Source organism: Cricetulus griseus, chromosome 5, assembly GCF_003668045.3.
Source record: "Cricetulus griseus strain 17A/GY chromosome 5, alternate assembly CriGri-PICRH-1.0, whole genome shotgun sequence".
NCBI classification, from domain to species: domain Eukaryota; kingdom Metazoa; phylum Chordata; class Mammalia; order Rodentia; family Cricetidae; genus Cricetulus; species Cricetulus griseus.
Genome location: NC_048598.1, coordinates 13171726 through 13188587, shown reverse-complemented (window position 1 = coordinate 13188587; position 16862 = coordinate 13171726). Strand labels below are relative to the sequence as shown.

The following is a 16862-nucleotide window of genomic DNA, read 5'->3' as shown; positions in this document are numbered from 1 at the left end:
CTCCCCCCTCCCAAATAAAAATAAGTTTCAAACTAGAAAATCCCAGTTTGCTCAAATGATAGAGGAGTTTTCCTCTAACACAAAAAATGTCAGAATTTGGCTGGATGGTGTTGGTGGCTCATGCCTTTAATTTCAGCACTCGAAGGCAGAGGCAGGCAGATCTCTGTGAGATTGAGAGCAGCCTGGTCTACAAGAATTCCAGGACAGCCAGAGCTGTTACACGGAGAAACCCTGTCTCAAAAAACCAAAAAAGAAAATTACATATACTAGATAGTTAAGTTTAGCCAGAACGTAGTAAAAAAATAAATAGAGGCAGAGACAGGCGGATGTCTGTGAGTTCCAGACTAGCCTGATCTATAAGACCTAGTGCCAGGACAGCCTCCAAAGCTACAGAGAAACCCTGCCTGGAACACCCCCCCTCCAATAAACAAACAAACAAATAAAACACTAGCCACTTACTATAGTCAAATCCACTGAGACATACAGTAGTGACTAGTGTTTGCTAGGGCCTGGGGGAGGGTGGGAGAGGGAGTGAGGAAGATGAAAAAGTTCTAGGGTGGGTGGTGATGACTGTTCACAAATGTCAGGATAGTGCTGTCTGGTGGGTAAGGAAGGCAGCTTGTCACCAAGGAGAACCAGAGTTTCCTGGGAATTACATTATAGATAAGAGAACTGGTTCCCATCAGGTGTCCCCTGACTTCTACATGCTACATGTGCCTTGGCACATGTGTGCACTACCCCACGTTATAATTAAATGTAACAAGAACTTTAAAATGGTTCATGCTGGTAATTCCAGCACTGACTAAGGCAGGAGGATTGCTATGAGTTTGAGGGCAGCCTGGAATACAAATTGATACTCTAACTCAACAATGACAACAAAGAGGCTAACAGAGTAAATTTTATAAAATATAAGTTTTTACACACACACACAAACACACACACACACACACACACACACACACACACACACACACACACAGGGAGGGCGGGAGAGAGAATAAGGATTAAGCGAAACACAAAAACCTACGCCTCCAACCTCAATCATACTTGGTCATTCCATAGTCAAAATAGAGACATTTATTGTGCTAAAAGTCACACAAGATCACCTCAAAATGACACTAAAGTGTCATCACTACTGGCTGTCTTCCCCAATCTTCCTCATGACAATGTTTGCAAAAATCAGTTACAAAAGTAAAGTAAAACCGGGCATTGGTGGCGCACGCCTTTAATCCCAGCACTTGGGAGGCAGAGGCAGCCAGATCTCTGTGAGTTCGAGGCCAGCTTGGTCTCCAGAGTGAGTGCCAGGATAGGCTCCAAAGCTACACAGAGAAACCCTGTCTCGAAAAAAAAAAAAAAAAAAAAAACCAACCAACCAAACAAAAACAAAACAACAACAACAAAAAAAACCCCACCAAAAGTAAAAGTTCAGAGCAAAGGTCTCAGTGACCTGGAAAATTAAATGGGAAAGAATAAATAATGATGACCAGAACTTACCCTCAGGAGGGGACTAATTTTAGAAAAAAACTCCCTTGCTTGACCACGTTCCATTACTCACTTGGACTAGGGAAGAAGTGGCAGGGAACTTACTCAATACCTGCATCAACATTGTACTTGCTCAGTACTAGTACAGAGAGATCAAACAGAGAACTAATGACCTAAATATGGCATTTGTCTTTGTATCCATACTTGCCATTGTGTTTACCATAAACACAAAATCTTCCATGGTGGTTTGAATGAGAATGACCCCCACCCATACACTGGGCTCATATTTGAATACTTGGTTCCCAGTTGGTGAATTGTTTGGGAAGGATTAGGAGGTGTGGTCATTCACAGTTAGCTTTGTCTGCCTCATGTTTGTAGATGAGGATGTAAGCTCTCAGCTCCTGTGCCAGCACCATGCCTGTCTACCTGCTGCCATGCTTCCTGCCATGGTGGTCACAGGCTGACTCTGAGACTGTAAACTCTTTCTTCTGTAAGTTGCACTGGTCCTGGCATCTTACCACAGCAACAGAACAGTGACGAAGACAAACAGTTATGTGTACCATTTGTACACCATTTAGAAAAATGTCCAACACTGTCATCTTCATGCTTTCTCTGGGTCTTCCTGGTACCATCTATCCACTTTGCTGCCAGTCTACACAACAGTTCCCAGCAGCTAGCCTCTATTGCTTCCCACCCCCCTAAAAACATTTCCCTTGCTGGGCATGGTGACACAACACAGCAAGGCAGGCTGTGTTAAGATTCAGGCCAACCTGATCTACATAGTGTGTTCTAGGTTAACTAGGGCTATACAGTGAGACACCTTCAAAAATTAATAAATTATTCTTATCATTTAATAATTATTATTACAAATGTATTAATTATTATTATTGCTGTTAAAATACATTTCTCTCCTAATTTCACATCAGCTTCTAGTAGTTACAATGGTTATGTTTATGAGACAAATGTTTAGATGCAAATAAGATGTAAGATTAAATCCAGTGTGGTGGAACACAACTGTCATTTCAACACTGGGTAAAAGCAGGGGTTCAAAGTCACCCACAGTTATAACAAGTCTGAGGTCAGACTGGGTTACATAAGACCCTGTCTGCAAGGGCTAGGAAAGGAAGGGAACATGACATGAAAAACTTTGCATCACTTTTTAGTTTTAGTTACAGTGATGATCATGTCTGCCCAAGTATACATGTCATGACTTACAGGACTCTTGCTCAACGAGACACAACGTTAAAGGTTTTATAAGAAGTCTTTCAACTGGGCATGGTGGTGGATAGCTTAAGCACAGCATTTGGGAGGCTGAGGTAGGAAGGCTGCTTGGCCAGGAATGAAAGGCCAGGCTAGACAACATGGCAATATACCATCTGAAAGAACATGAATCTTCTGATCTAAACACTCAGAAACTCCATGAGAGGTGGGTATTGTCATCATCGCCACGTTACTATTAGGAACAAGAGTAGAGTGGATGGGTCTTTTTCACAACATGATATGTGATCACACTGAATTAGTCTTCAACTTTTGGATGACAGCATAGACATTTAAATACCATACAACGCTGAAGATATAACTTCGACTGGATCCAAATAGCCTCTTATAAATTTTAGTAACAGAAATTGTAGTTAGGTATAATTTCTCTCCCTGGTAAGTGAAATTCCTTTTCATACCTCTAATCATATAAACGTTTATCCTTGAGTTTTGCAGTGCTTGCATAATCCTAAGTATGATAATACTCATGTGTTTATAAGTTGTTTAGTCAAACATAAGCTGTAGAAACAAAGTGAACAACGTATCATAGGGACAAGATGTTTTGAACATTTGACTCTCAGGTACGACAGTCAGACCTTATGTCTGACTTCATATGAATCAGATGATTACTTACTAAGAGTCTGTATAATTAAATCCTCTTTAAATTTTTACAACTGAACATTTTTACAAAAGGAAAGTAAGTGGGATAAAAAATACTAGCATCAGAAAAGCCAAATCTCTAAGAAAACTTGCAGCAAGTGACGAAAGGGCGTAGGCAACAGGTGACTCACCACAGCTTGGTCAAATAAATCTCTGAGCTTTTGCTCAGACTCCCCTGAAACTCCTGACACAATCTCTGGTGCAGCCACTTTCAGAATTGGCAAGTCAAGTTCCTGTGTAAAATACAGAAAAGAATGACCAAAGACTAAATACAATTTAACTACCCTGCACTTTTCTTAGGCAATCTGCCCCATCACAATTAGTTTTCTGGTTTTTTTTTTTTTTTTTTTTTTTTTTTTTGCCATGAGTGTCAGGTCCTCTGGAAGTGGAATTACAGATAGCTGGGAGCTGCTGTGTGGATGCTAGGAATTTACCCAAGCTCCTCTGGAAGAGCAGTCAGTGCTCTTAACCCCTGAGTCATCTCTTCATTTTTTTTTAATATTTATTATTTTTGCGTGTACAGGCATGTATGTGTGCAGGCATATGTGTGCCATTGTACACATGTGGAGGTCAGAGGACCACTTGTAGAAGTTGGTGCTCTCCTTCCACCTTGTTTGTTTCTGGTTTCATCACAGGGTTGGTCATCAAGTGTGGTGGGGGGCACCTTTACCCCTGGAACTATCTTTGGGGCCTCTACAATTCCCCAAGGAACTCCATCTTTGTGTGGGGGTGCAACGACCCACACTACTCTAAAATTTAGAGATGGGCTCAGGAGTTAAGAGCTCCCACATGGCAGCTCACAACTGCCTGTAACTCCAGCTCCAGGGGATCCACACCCTTTTCTTTTCTCACTTCCATGGACACCAGACATGCACATGGTGCATAGATACACAGACAGGCAAAATACTCACAAATAACCAATAAATAAATCTAAATAAACAAACAAACAGTCGCCCAGGCGGTGGTGGCACACACCTATAGTCCCAGCACTCAGGAGGTACAATTCAAGGCCAGCCTGGTCTACAGAGTGAGTACTAGGACAGCCAGGGATACACAGAGAAACCTTGTCTCAAAAAACTGAAGTCTATGGATTTAACCACCAATTAGAGTGGATTACACCACTAAAGCTTTGAGTTCAAGGCTGCCTGGAAACCTGGGGATTTACCCAAACACATAAATGCAAACAGTATGTTCCAAGGTCTGCTATGCAGTGCCCATGAAAAAAATTTACTTATTTATTTGGTTTTTTGAGACAGGGTTTCTCTGTGTAGTCCTAGCTATCCTGGAACTCACTCTGTAGACCAGACTGGCCTCAAACACACAGAGATCCACCTGCCTCTACCTCCCGAGTGCTGATTTTAAAGGCGTGCACCACTACCACCTAGCTAAAATAACCTTATTTTTAAAAAGACAAATCAAGTTCCCTTTAAAAAGTGAGAGCTTGCTCTATTAATGATTAGAATAACATGCTATTCTGCTAGTTGAAGCTCCTTCGATTACTTTGCATTTTACGATGAAGTTAAGTTTCTGAAAAATTTGATAGGACAAAATTAGAATTGCTAGCTTTTTATTTTGCAAAATAATTGTATTTTTGTGGGTACAGGGATGGAAAGAACTATACAAAATTTAAAGCCCAGAAGAGTTAAACTTGCAATCCTACCTTAATGCCACAAATACTGAAATTTCAGGTGTGTATTACCATGCCTAAGTCATCTTTTAAAACTATTTTAGAAGGCATTTTAACAATAGAAATTTTAAATAAATTTAACTTCAAGAAAAAAAATACTATTTTTTCCTATTTTGGTGCTTTAAAAAAAAAAAAAAAAGATTTGATTATGTATACACTGTTTTGCCTGCATGTATGCCTGCATTCCAGAAGAGGGCACGAGATCTCACTATAGATGGTTATGAGCCACCATGTGGTTGCTGAGAATTGAACTCAAGACCCCTGGAAAAGCAACCTTTAATCTCTGAGTCATCTCTCCAGCCCCCGATATTTTGGTGCTTTTAAGAAAAACTTGGATAAAGAGTAAAGAAGTTACTAAAATGTAAACTAAATATTTGGAAAGTGTTTTTATAGGTATGCCATTTTGCTTCCTATCCAATTTCTGTCATAGCACAATAATTATATTCATTAAAAAAAAAAAAAACAGCAAAAGGGGTGTTGGTGGCACACACTTTTAATCTCAGCACTTGGGAGGCAGAGGCAGACAAAGTTCTCTGAGTTCAAGGCTAGCCTGGTCTTCAGAGAGTTCCAAGACAGCCAGGAAAAAAAAAATCAACCAAACAAACAAAAAAACCAGCAAAAGGAGCATCATGAAGAAGGTAAATAAAATAAAGCTGGGACTGGGACTGGCTCAGTCTGTAAAGTGCTTACAGCATGAGAACCTGAGTTTACACTGATGGGGTTCCACATCTGTAACCCCAGTACGATCCCCAGAGTTGGCTGGCCAGATAGTCTAGCCAAGTTAAATATGATCAGGGTCAATGAGAAACCCTGTCTTAAAACAACAACAAAAAGACAACGAGGAAGCAGATATGGGAGGAAGAAAGAGAGGGAGAGGAGGAGGAAGGGAAATTTCTTACTCATCAAGTTTGCGTCCTAAAAAGATATCAGGTCTAATTGGAATCGACCAAAGAGAAAAATAATGACAAAAAAATTAAAATCCAGCATCAACTAGCCTTACCCCAGCAATTGCATGTGCAAGTAATGTCTTCCCGCAGCCTGGTGGTCCATGCAAGAGAACTCCACGAGGCGGGGTGACACCAAGGTGTTGGTATACTTCCGGGTGGCGCATGTGTATGAGCATTTTGCAGACTTCCTGTCAAGGAATATGCATAGAAGGTATCTTCACCAGCCCAAGTCAGAAAGAGGCAAAGTAGAATGTGATGTCCTATTGTTTTGGAACACCAAATCATACTAAGTAGAATACAGGCATTAGGCTTTAACTTAAGCTTGAAACCTAGCTTTGCTATATTGTGTAAATCACTTCAACGACATCTCCATGCTTCTGTTTCCCAAGCTGTAAAAATATCTTCCTCATAAAACACCACGAGAAGTAACTAACAGAGGGGACACTAAAAAACAGTAGTGATTACATTAGCACTGTCAGAACAGTCTAACTTATAAAGCATGCACTTTATACACACTAGAAATAAAAACATGAAAGACAAGAAGCTTTCTCTATGGCAACCTCAAGGACCAGGTTTGCCCATCTCACCTTCCCAGTCTTCTTTTCTACACTCACTTCACACTAAAAACCAAAGATGTAGGGCTGGAGAGATGGCCCAGTGGTTAAGGGCACTGGCTGCTCTTGCAGGCCTGGGTTTGTTTCCTAGCACCTACATGGTGGCTCACCATGGTCTGTAACACCAGTTCCAGGGAATCTGGCACTCCCTTATAGCCTCTGAGGGCACCAGGCATGCAAATGGTACATAAATATATATGCAAGCAGCTATGTACATAACAAACATACATGCAAGCACCTATATACATAATTTTTTAATTTAAATGAAAACCAAACAGGCTTCATATGTGTAAATGTTTAACAATATACCCATTTCATGTAATGCCATTTCTCAATTGGCACTAACTTTTAATGTTGCATCATTGCCTCCAACATCTTCAAACTTCACACTGGAAATCTGTAACTCTATACTCCTTGCTTTAGCTGGTAAAAAACAAAAGAGGTGAAAAGATTAGTGATTCCACACAAACATATAATTAAAGCTCCATTAGGTTAAAAAAAAAATGTTTTCAACTAGGCATTTTCACACACAAATACTTCTTAAGCAAAACAACTCAAAATAGTGAGCCCTCTTTCAAAGCAAACACACCACTGCCATCTGCTACTCTCCATAACTCACCTTTCTTCTGCAGAACAGCTTCTACTTCTCCATCTACTTCTTGAAGATGCTCTGTCTTTCTTTTGTTTCCTTTGCCCTTTGGCCTACCTTTCCTTTTCTTATCACTTTCCAGAAGAGAAGAATCTTTTAAATTCTGGAAAGAAAATACAAATTTATGTATCCTGTACTTCAAATTACAATGCTAACAGATGGTTTTTCAAAGGCAGTAATACACACACACACACACACACACACACACACACACACACACACACTTACTTGTGCTTTAGCACTGCTAACTATTGACAATTTCTTTGCTTAAGGATGCTTCCTTTCTTCAGAAACCTAAAAGCACAGCTTAAATCTTAACATTTGATAACTTTCTTTGCAGGCTCTGCCAGTTGAACAGTTAAATTTAATCTTGTCTGAAAGACTTAATGCAGATAAACATCAGGTTCTTACCAATTATAATAATGCTCTTCATAGATGAATAGTTACAGCTTAAAACAAAGATATTTGGGGAAAGGCCCATTAATAATATAAAAGGAAAACTCATACCCCCAAGACTTTTGGGGTGAAACTGAAAGGATCAAAAGGTAAGAGCATTCTTAGATATACAGCAATTTCGAGGTTGTACTAGACTACAAGAGATTCTATTCCAAGACCCAAAATCAAACAGATAGGGCTCAGTCAGTAAGTCATTATCATAAAATCATGAGAACTAAGTTCAAATCAGCCCTCCCCCAACATACACACACACAAAGCTGTAATAGGGTGGTCAATAATGCCAGTGCCATGGAGGCAAAGACAAGCGGTTCCCTGGAGCTTGCTGGTCAGCCAGGCTAGAGGAATCAGAAAGCCCCAGATTTAGTGAGAGACTTTGAGACCACCGCTGCTACTACCTGAGTGAGTATGTGTATGAGTGTGCGTGTGGTATGTGTGTTTTAGACAGGAATTCTCTAGGTGGCCCCAGCTATCCTGGAACTCACTCCATAGACCAGGATAGCTTGAACTCAGGCATGCATCACCACTGCCCAGCTGACTTTTCCTTCTCAAAGAAGAAGTGGACAGCAATTAAGGAAAACATCTGACATTATTAATCTCTGGTATGTTACACTTACACATGTGCACGCAGTTAGGCACACACAAGAGTGAGAAACTTAGGAAACAGCAGGTACATTACAATTTAACTCCATGGCGTGTAAGGTTCTCTAGATATTACAAGAGAAAGGGCTGTAAAGAAGTCTGGAGAAAGTGTTCTAGCTAGAAAGTTCAGGTGCTAACATCCCAAGTGAGAGAGACCTTAGTGCTCTACAAACAGCAAGAACTTGCTGTCACTGAGGAACAGCAGGGGAGACAAACAGTGACATCAAGAAACAACAGGGTGAACAAATCATACAGGGCTTTGTGGCTTTTGATCTGGGACTGAATGAAGCCACTAAAGGAATATAAATAGTAGGATGGTATTGTGGTTTGGGTATGAAGTATCCCACAGTTCATATGTTAAAAATTCAGTCCCTGGGTGGAGACAGGATCACGAGGGTACTAGCTTCACCAATGGACTGACCGTTTGAGTGCATAGCTGAACAGGTATTAGGAGGTGGAACCAAGCTGGAAGAAAGGGTCACTGGGGAGTGGTGGATGTCCCTTCCTGAGACTGCTCCATGGTTCAATGAGGTGAGCAGCTAGGCTCTACCATGTTCTTTTCACCATGCTGCTACACCTCACCTCAGGCCTAGAAGCAACGCTAGCTCGCCCCAATAGGTCCTTCTTCCTTGAAACTGTTTCTGAGCATTTCTCACTGAATTTAAAAGTCTGACACAGATGGCAGTACCCAACTTCGTGAAAAGATACCGCTATGTGAAAATAGAGTAGAGTAACAAGACACAGATTACACTTGGAAATCTATTCAATAGTTAAAGCAATAAAGGTTGTGGACTAGGACAGAAGCAGCAAAAAAAAAAAAAAAAGAAGATGGAGTTTTAAGAATTAGTTTGATACTACATTCAATGAAAAGACTGCAATACACTCCAATACATGGAACTAAATTCTCACTATAAAAATACCTGTATCTCAGAATCTGGCTGCTTATAATTGCTTTGGTCATCTGACAGGTCCAAGGGAAGACTTTCTTTCTTTCCACCTGGGGTTTTGTCAATGAACCATCCTCCCTCAGATGCTCTGGCAGGGGTCTTCAATGGCATGGAGTCCATTTTAGAAGTCAGCAATGGTGTTGAAGTGGTGGCTTCTCTCTGTTCCAACTTCGGAGTGTTTGAAACAGAGTCAGAGTTTCCTTTCCGATACAAAGATAGCAGGGAACTGTTCATGTGATTTGCTGACTGGTAGAAACATGATTTTAGTCTAAGTTACTCATGCAATATTAAAGCTCCAGTACCTAAACTAAAAAGCTTTGTGTATTTTACTTTAAACAACTTCTCTGACAATATTTACAGTCGGAATTCACAGGTATTGGTTAGTTAGTTCCCAAACAAGCTTCTACTCTTCAAAACTACTGTAACCACTCTAAGGTAACAGAGAACCAGGCCAATTCATAATTCGTGATTAAATAAAATGAAGAGATAGGAAGTGGACTGGTAACCAGTGAGTCATCAACTCAATGCAGGGTCAAATTTAACGGAGAACTGTAATCACTGTTAATAAATTCAAAGCCTCATTTACCAAAGAGGGAAAACTAAGAAGCAACTGATAAGTAACTTGGCACATTATGCTGTATCTTTTTATTTAGGCCTGGCATCAGTAATGCTGCCTCCCAGGCAGAAAGTATGGCCATTTATGTAGCCTAGCTAGCCTGGAATGTGGTACGTAGAACATGCTAGCCTTGTACTCAAAGATCTGACTGCATAGGCCTCCCAGGTACTGAGATATAAAGGTGACACAGACCTGCTGAGTTTCTGTTTTATTACTACTTCCTTTACTATTCTAATCCACCTTTAGTTTTCCCTCCTTTTCCTTCATATAACTCATTATACAAACATAAGTACCGGAAGGAAGATTAAAGCATTGATGGTGTGTACAGGAATCATTCAATTATGTATTGATAAAGATGGACAAGGTCCTTCATTCTATTTTTGACTTTTCTTCTAAGAGAGGTTCATAATGAGTAAGGAAAAAAAAGTGGGGCTGGAATGATGGCTCAGCAGCTAAGAACATCAGCTGCTCTTTCAGAGACCCAGGTTCAGTTCCCAGGACACACATGGTGGCCCCTAACTCCAGTTCCAGGGGATCCAACGCCCTCTTCTGACCCCAGGCATCAGACATGCATATGGTGCGCAGACATGCAGGTAAAACAGTCATATACATACATGAAAATACAGGAATCTTAAAAGAAAGAAAGAAATCAAAGTGGGCTCATTGAATGTGTAGCTTACCTGTGGATCTGGGTAATCTTCCATGTTTGAATCATCATCAGAATAGCTTTCAGTGTACCTACGGATTAAAAAAGAGAGTGAGCAAGAGAAAGAAAGTTAAAATGTTTTAAAGCCTTTCTCTGGTAACCCAAAAAATGATTATCCCAAATAAGTCAATATATTTAAGGCAAAACATGATGAGTCCAAGGGCTAGGTGGGGAGTAATTGCGTATGCCTTTAATCCCTGCATTTGGGAGGCAGAGGTAGGATATCTGTGAGTTCGAGGCCAGCCTGGTCTACATAGTGAGTTCCAGGACAGCCAGGGTTACACAAAGAAACCATGTCTGAGCAAACAACAAAACGAAACCCCAACAACAAAAAGAGACTGAAGGAGAGCTGAAGAGCTGGTTCAGAGCACTTACTGCACTTACAGAAGACCAAGTTTGGTTCTTCACACAATGACCTCTAACTCCAGCTCGCAAGGGATACGATGCCCTCTTCTGGTCTCCACCTACATATGGCACCCACTAACACAGGCACACTTTCTTATATAAATAAAAACAAAACAAACCTCACAGCAGTGTACCACTCAGCCATCATCAGAGGGTCTTTGTATATGAGAATTAATAGAGACCACAGCCAGAGCATATGCAGTGAGAGACTTGGGAGCACTCAGTTTTAAATGGAATGTCTTCACACTACGCCCCCCCACCCCCACCCCAAAAGAGCTCAGGGACCTACGCAGTAGAGGAGGCAGAAAGATTGCAGGAGCCAGAGGTGGTGGATGACTCCAAGTAAACAGTCTTCCAGACACAAAAGGACTAATGCAATTATGAAATCACAGAGAATACTACGGCAGCATGCACAAGACCTGCATCGGTTCAAACTGGACAAGATCCCACCACTGGAAAGGGAAGTGGGCATGAAAAGTTAATTCCAATTGAAATCTACTAGGAAAGGGAGTGTCACTGGTCAAATCAACCACACTCCAAGGAAAGATCCATGTTTGGGAGGAGTTAGTTGGCTAACACATAATGAACTCCAAGGTTTCTCTGTGGCCTTTAGTTTTGGCATTTTTTTTTTTCTAATCTTACTAGTTTTTGTTTGTTTTGGTTTTCATTTTTTTTGCTTGAGGGAGAAAAAGAACATGAAATTGAGTGGGTAGGGGGGTGGGGAGAATCTAGGAGGAACTGGGAGAGGGGAAAAACACAATCAAAACACATTGCATTAAAGATTTTAAACTAGCCCGGTGGTGATGGTGCACACCTTTAATCCCAGCATCTGGGAGGCAGAGGCAGAGGCAGAGGCAGGCAGATCTATATGAGTTTGGGGCCAGTCTGGTCTACAGAGTAAGTGCCAGGAGACTCCAAAGCTACACAGAGAAACCCTGTTTCAAAAAAATCAAACCAAATCAACCCAAAAGCAAATCAAAATAATAAAAATAAATCTCAGGAAAAAGAGTAATATGATTAAAGAAAATGGGACTTAAAAACCCATTTTAAACAGCTAAGTGTGGTTATGTATGCTTTTATTCCCAGCACTTGGGAGGCAGGGGAAGGCTGCATCTCTGTGAGCTGAAGCCAACATCATTTACCTAGATAGTTCAAGGACATTCAAGACAACAGACAGACCCTGTCTCAAAACTAAACTAAAAGTAAAGAAATTCATTCAAACAGGTAGAACCCTGTGCTTAATGCTGCTGAGTGTCAGCTTCCTTATCTATCAAATAATAAGGAATGCTCCACCATTTGCTTTGTTCTAGTGTGTGTACCGTGTATAGGTGCATGGCCTGCATATGTTTCTGCACCATGTGTGCATGCTCTACAACTGTAGTTACAGACAGCTGTGAGCAGCCATGACCGCCGGGAATCAAACCTGGTTCCTCTGAAAGAACTAAGCCATCATCAATCCAGCTACAAAAAAGCTTGCATTTTTAACATGAGTACCCCAGTCATAACATATTTAAACATTAACATTACTGCCTTCTTTTAATATACCTGGCATTATATTAAAGCAAAAAATAACAGGAGACAACTGTGTTGGTAATACAAAACAGTAAACAATTTCAATGCCAGATGATATAAAGATTATAGTAAATCTCTATAACCAGATGTTAAGAAAACACACACAAGGGATCTAAGAAGGCCAAGATTGACATCTTCACTGACTTTTGAAGGCTGAGTGGGATTTGTGAAATAGATATGAATACTTAAGCTACTGGAAACCAGTCAAAATGTCTTTAGCAATACAGAACAATCACTATAGCTGGAGGAAAAGACAATGTAAGGTAGAAAAATGTTCAGGTATAATTGCACTTTTGGCCAAAAAGAGCCACTGCAAGTTTTCCAAGTGTGAATGTAGGACTTCAGGGAAAACACTTTGCAATACTTACTCATCCTCTTCATCTTGCCTTGCTCTTTTTGCCAGATGTTCATCTTCTAATTCTTTCAGATTCTTAAGTTCTTTTTCACTACTAATTATGCTAAATACTGCAACAAATAAGATAAAATGCCATGAACTAAAACAGTTATTTGCATAGATGTGGTAATTCTGCTCAAACAGCAAAAGACTCACCTTTTTCTACCTGAATCCTAAAAGCATTTCTTTTTCTTCGGCCATAATCTACACTGGGAAGAAAAAAAATTTTTTTTTCTTTTAGCACACAGTTTTCACAAATGTTTTCCACCAAACTTGCAATGTTATACTGATAAACTGTCAAGTGTCACTCTGTGAACAAAATGGGGCCATTTGTCTCAACCTCAAGTGCTGTGGAATAATCCTTTTGTACACTGTAAAGATATGTCACTGGGATTAGTTTAATAAACAGCTGATTGGCCAGTAGCCAGGCAGGAAGTATAGGACAACCAAATTAAGGATGCTGGGGGGAAGGGCTGAGTCACCGGAGTCACAGAGGGAGCAAGACATGGTGTAGGATGGGTAAAGTCACAAGCCATGTGGCAATACATAGATTAATAGAAATGGGTTAATTTAAGTTGTAAAAGCTAGTTAGTAATAAGCCTGAACTATCAGCAGATCATTTATTATTAATATTAAGCCTCTGTGTTATTTGGGAACTGGTGGGCAGGATAGGTACTTCTACCTATACTCAAGACAGGGGGTTGTAACCCTGGCTAGCCTGGAACTTGCTAAGAGATCCACCTGTTTCCTAAATATTGGGATTAAATGCTGCTCTGGCAGCACAGTTACACTGACATTTCTGTTTTGTTTTTGGAGTTGAAGACAATGTTGCTACTTAGTCCAGTATAGACTAAAACTCAGAATTGCAACAAAGTACTGGGATTATAGGTGTAGGCTATTACTAATGATACTGACATTAATTTAGAAGAGAATAGGAATTTTTAAAATTCTCCTTATCTAGCTTTATCTAACATTTCTTCATTATTAAATTCAGATTCAAACATTTAAGATTATATGCTAAAGATAGTACACAAACGTTTTGATGAACAGTGTGTATCTGTGATTTACAAGTAAATTATTTTATTTTTCTGCAGATAGGGTCTCTCTATGTAGTCCTGGTTGTCTGGGAATCACAGAGTTCTGCCTGCTTCTGCCTGAGTGCTGTGACATGTCTTTACCAAATATAAATTATTCATACTGGGAATGTTGGTGAATGCCTGTAATTCCAGAACTCAGAAGGCAGAGGCAAATGGATCTTGGTCTGTTCAGTGACAGCCTGGTCTACACAGTTTACAGGCCAGCCACAGCTACACAGTGAGACTCTGTCTCAAACAAAACAAAACAAAAAACAAAGGTATTTGGAGGTGGTTAGATGGCAGATAAAGATGCATATTACCAAACCTGACTATAAATTAATCCCCAGGACCACATGGTGAAAGGAGAGAACTGACTCTTGCAATGTTGTCTCAACTTCACAGGTGTGCCATGGCACATGTGCTCTCTCTCTCTCTCTCTCTCTCTCTCTCTCTCTCTCTCTCTCATTCTCTCATACATGTATATATAAATTAAATGTAATTTTTTAAAATTTCCAATAAGGTAAATGGGGCCAGGGAGACGGCGAAGTAGATAAGTCGTTTGCTGTCCAAGTGTGAGAGGACCTGAGTGAGAATGCCCAAGACTCACATGAAGGTAGGTACAGGGAGGCAAAGCAGAGACAGAATTCCCAGAAAATGGCAGGCCAACCTCAAGTACAAAAGTAAGAGACCATGGAGCTGGGAAGATGGCTCAGCAGTTAGGAGCACTGGCTGCTCCTCCACAGGGTCCAGGTTCAATTCCCGGCACCATGAGGCAGCTCACAACTGTCTGCAACTCCAGCTCTTGGGGATCTGACACACACCTGGTGCCTGAAGCTACATATGTGGGGCAGCCTGAGAGTTGAGGAAGAACACGGTTGATGATTTTAATTTTCTGCTGAAATGAAGTAATAGAGCAGTCTCTATCTCCAGGCCAATGGAAGAGACAATAAAAGAAAGGAGCCATTTCCTGTGGTAAAAGGAGTTAACTCTGGGGAGTTATGAGTTGGTAAGATAATACCAGCAGCCACTGACATCAATTGAAAAATTGAGCAAGATGGAATATTTAAAATGGAAAGGGGGGGTATCAAAAAAAAGCAAGGATTTAGAAGTAAATTTCTTTACCTGTACATTCTTTGCAAGTCAGATGCTAAGACTGCAGTGTCTACATATTTGCCACATCTATTACTGGTGAGGTACTAAAAGAGAAAATATGACAAATATTAACTTAAGGGATTTCAATCAGTAAATTAAGAGGTTTCGTTATTCCAACACATACTTTTATGCAAATTCTTCAGGAATATAAAGTGTACCACAAAATACAAAAGCATATCACAACATATCACAAACATGTTTTTTTTTTTAAATTGCCACATCTGTAATTGGATTTTTGTTGTTGTTTGGTTTTGTTTTTTTCTTTTTTTTTCCGAGACAGGGTTTCTCAGTGTAGCTTTGGAGCCTATCCTGGCACTCGCTCTGGAGACCAGGCTGGCCTCGAACTCACAGAGATCCGGCTGCCTCTGCCTCCCGCGTGCTGGGATTAAAGGCGTGGGCCACCAAAGCCCGGCTTGGTTTTGTTTTTCAAGACAGGGTTTCTCTGTGTAGCCCTGCCTGTTCGGGGAGCTCACTCTGTAGACCAGGGTGGCCTTGAACTCCAAACTCAGAGCTCTACCTACCTCTGCCTCTTGAGTGTGTGCCACCACTGCCTGGTTTGGAAATTTTAATTAACTACTTAGCCGCTACTACAATCCAATATCTTTAAGATAGTGAGGGCTTGCTATACATCCTGCATTCTGAAACACACACGAATACAGCAGCAAATGTTTGACATCTGTCACTCACAAAGCTGTCTGGAACTTGGATATGAAGAATTCAAGATAGCCGGGGTGGTGGTGGTGCAGAGGCAGGCAGATCACTGAGTTCAAGGGAAGCCTGGTCTGCAGATCGAGTTTCAGGACAGCCAGGGATACACAGAGAAACCGTGTCTGGGGCGGGGGGTCGGGGGGAACAGAAACAGAAATGCCTTTCGGGGCGTGGTGGCAGAGCCTTTAACCGAGGACTGGAGAAGCAGAGGCAGGCAGACCGTAGGGTTAGTAAGCCTGGTCTATCTATGCAGCGAATCCCCGGCCAGGCAGGGCTACGCACGAAGTACGACGCTGTCTCAGTAAAAGCCAACAGTAATAAAACCTCTCCCTCCTTTTAACTCGTGATGCTTGCTGCCGGCATCACTGACGGCATCCGCCACACAGAGCGCCCCAGCCAGGAAAAGACGGCGCTGGCAAAGCACCCAGGCTCCCTTTTACCTGTCCCCTGAGCAATTCACGTCTGAGTTATGGGCACTGGAAGGAAACCCGTGTCGTGGTTTGAGAGGAGACCGGAATCCCGACCTCCACGGGGAGGGCAGGCCGGAATCGGCCTCCACGGGGCAAGCGTCCACAGAGCACGCCGGAACTCAGCGAGCCGCGCGAAGACGGAGACGCAGGGTCCCGAGACACACACGCACCTGGATGACTCGCTGCTTCAGCTTCCCGTCTACGAACACCGCAGGCCTGGGCTTCATGCTGCCGGTGCCAGCGTGGGGACCCCGCGTGACCGTGAGAGCCTCCCGCAGCCGCCTTCCCCGCGCACCGGAAACGCAGCGCCCGCGGCACCGGAAGTGTCCCACCTCCTCTTCCTCCTCCTCCTCCTCCTCCTCCTCCTCCTCCTCCTCCTCAGCACGAAAGCTCCGCGAGTGAATAGGAAGGACTGCGCTGCTGAG

The 16862-nt window shown here is 41.7% G+C and overlaps 1 protein-coding gene across 5 annotated transcripts in view; it reads right to left on the bottom strand.

Annotated features, from left to right (window-relative positions):
- Nvl (nuclear VCP like) overlaps window positions 1-16766 on the bottom strand; it is a 48358-nt gene extending 31592 nt beyond the window's left edge. The window contains exons 1-10 of one of the 5 annotated variants that reach the window (XM_027418813.2): window positions 16608-16766; window positions 15230-15303; window positions 13188-13240; window positions 13006-13102; window positions 10635-10692; window positions 9312-9584; window positions 7267-7399; window positions 6994-7070; window positions 6087-6221; window positions 3531-3632 (exon numbers count right to left, since the gene is read on the bottom strand). In XM_027418813.2, coding sequence (XP_027274614.1) covers window positions 3531-3632; window positions 6087-6221; window positions 6994-7070; window positions 7267-7399; window positions 9312-9584; window positions 10635-10692; window positions 13006-13102; window positions 13188-13240; window positions 15230-15303; window positions 16608-16664 — 1059 coding nt within the window. In that variant the 5' untranslated portion in view covers window positions 16665-16766. Of the gene's footprint in view, window positions 1-3530; window positions 3633-6086; window positions 6222-6993; window positions 7071-7266; window positions 7400-9311; window positions 9585-10634; window positions 10693-13005; window positions 13103-13187; window positions 13241-15229; window positions 15304-16407; window positions 16539-16607 lie in introns of those variants that run through there. The other 4 variants (XM_035445939.1, XM_027418814.2, XM_027418815.2 and 1 more) reach the window with 4 other exon arrangements.
- Window positions 16767-16862: the final 96 nt, after the last annotated feature.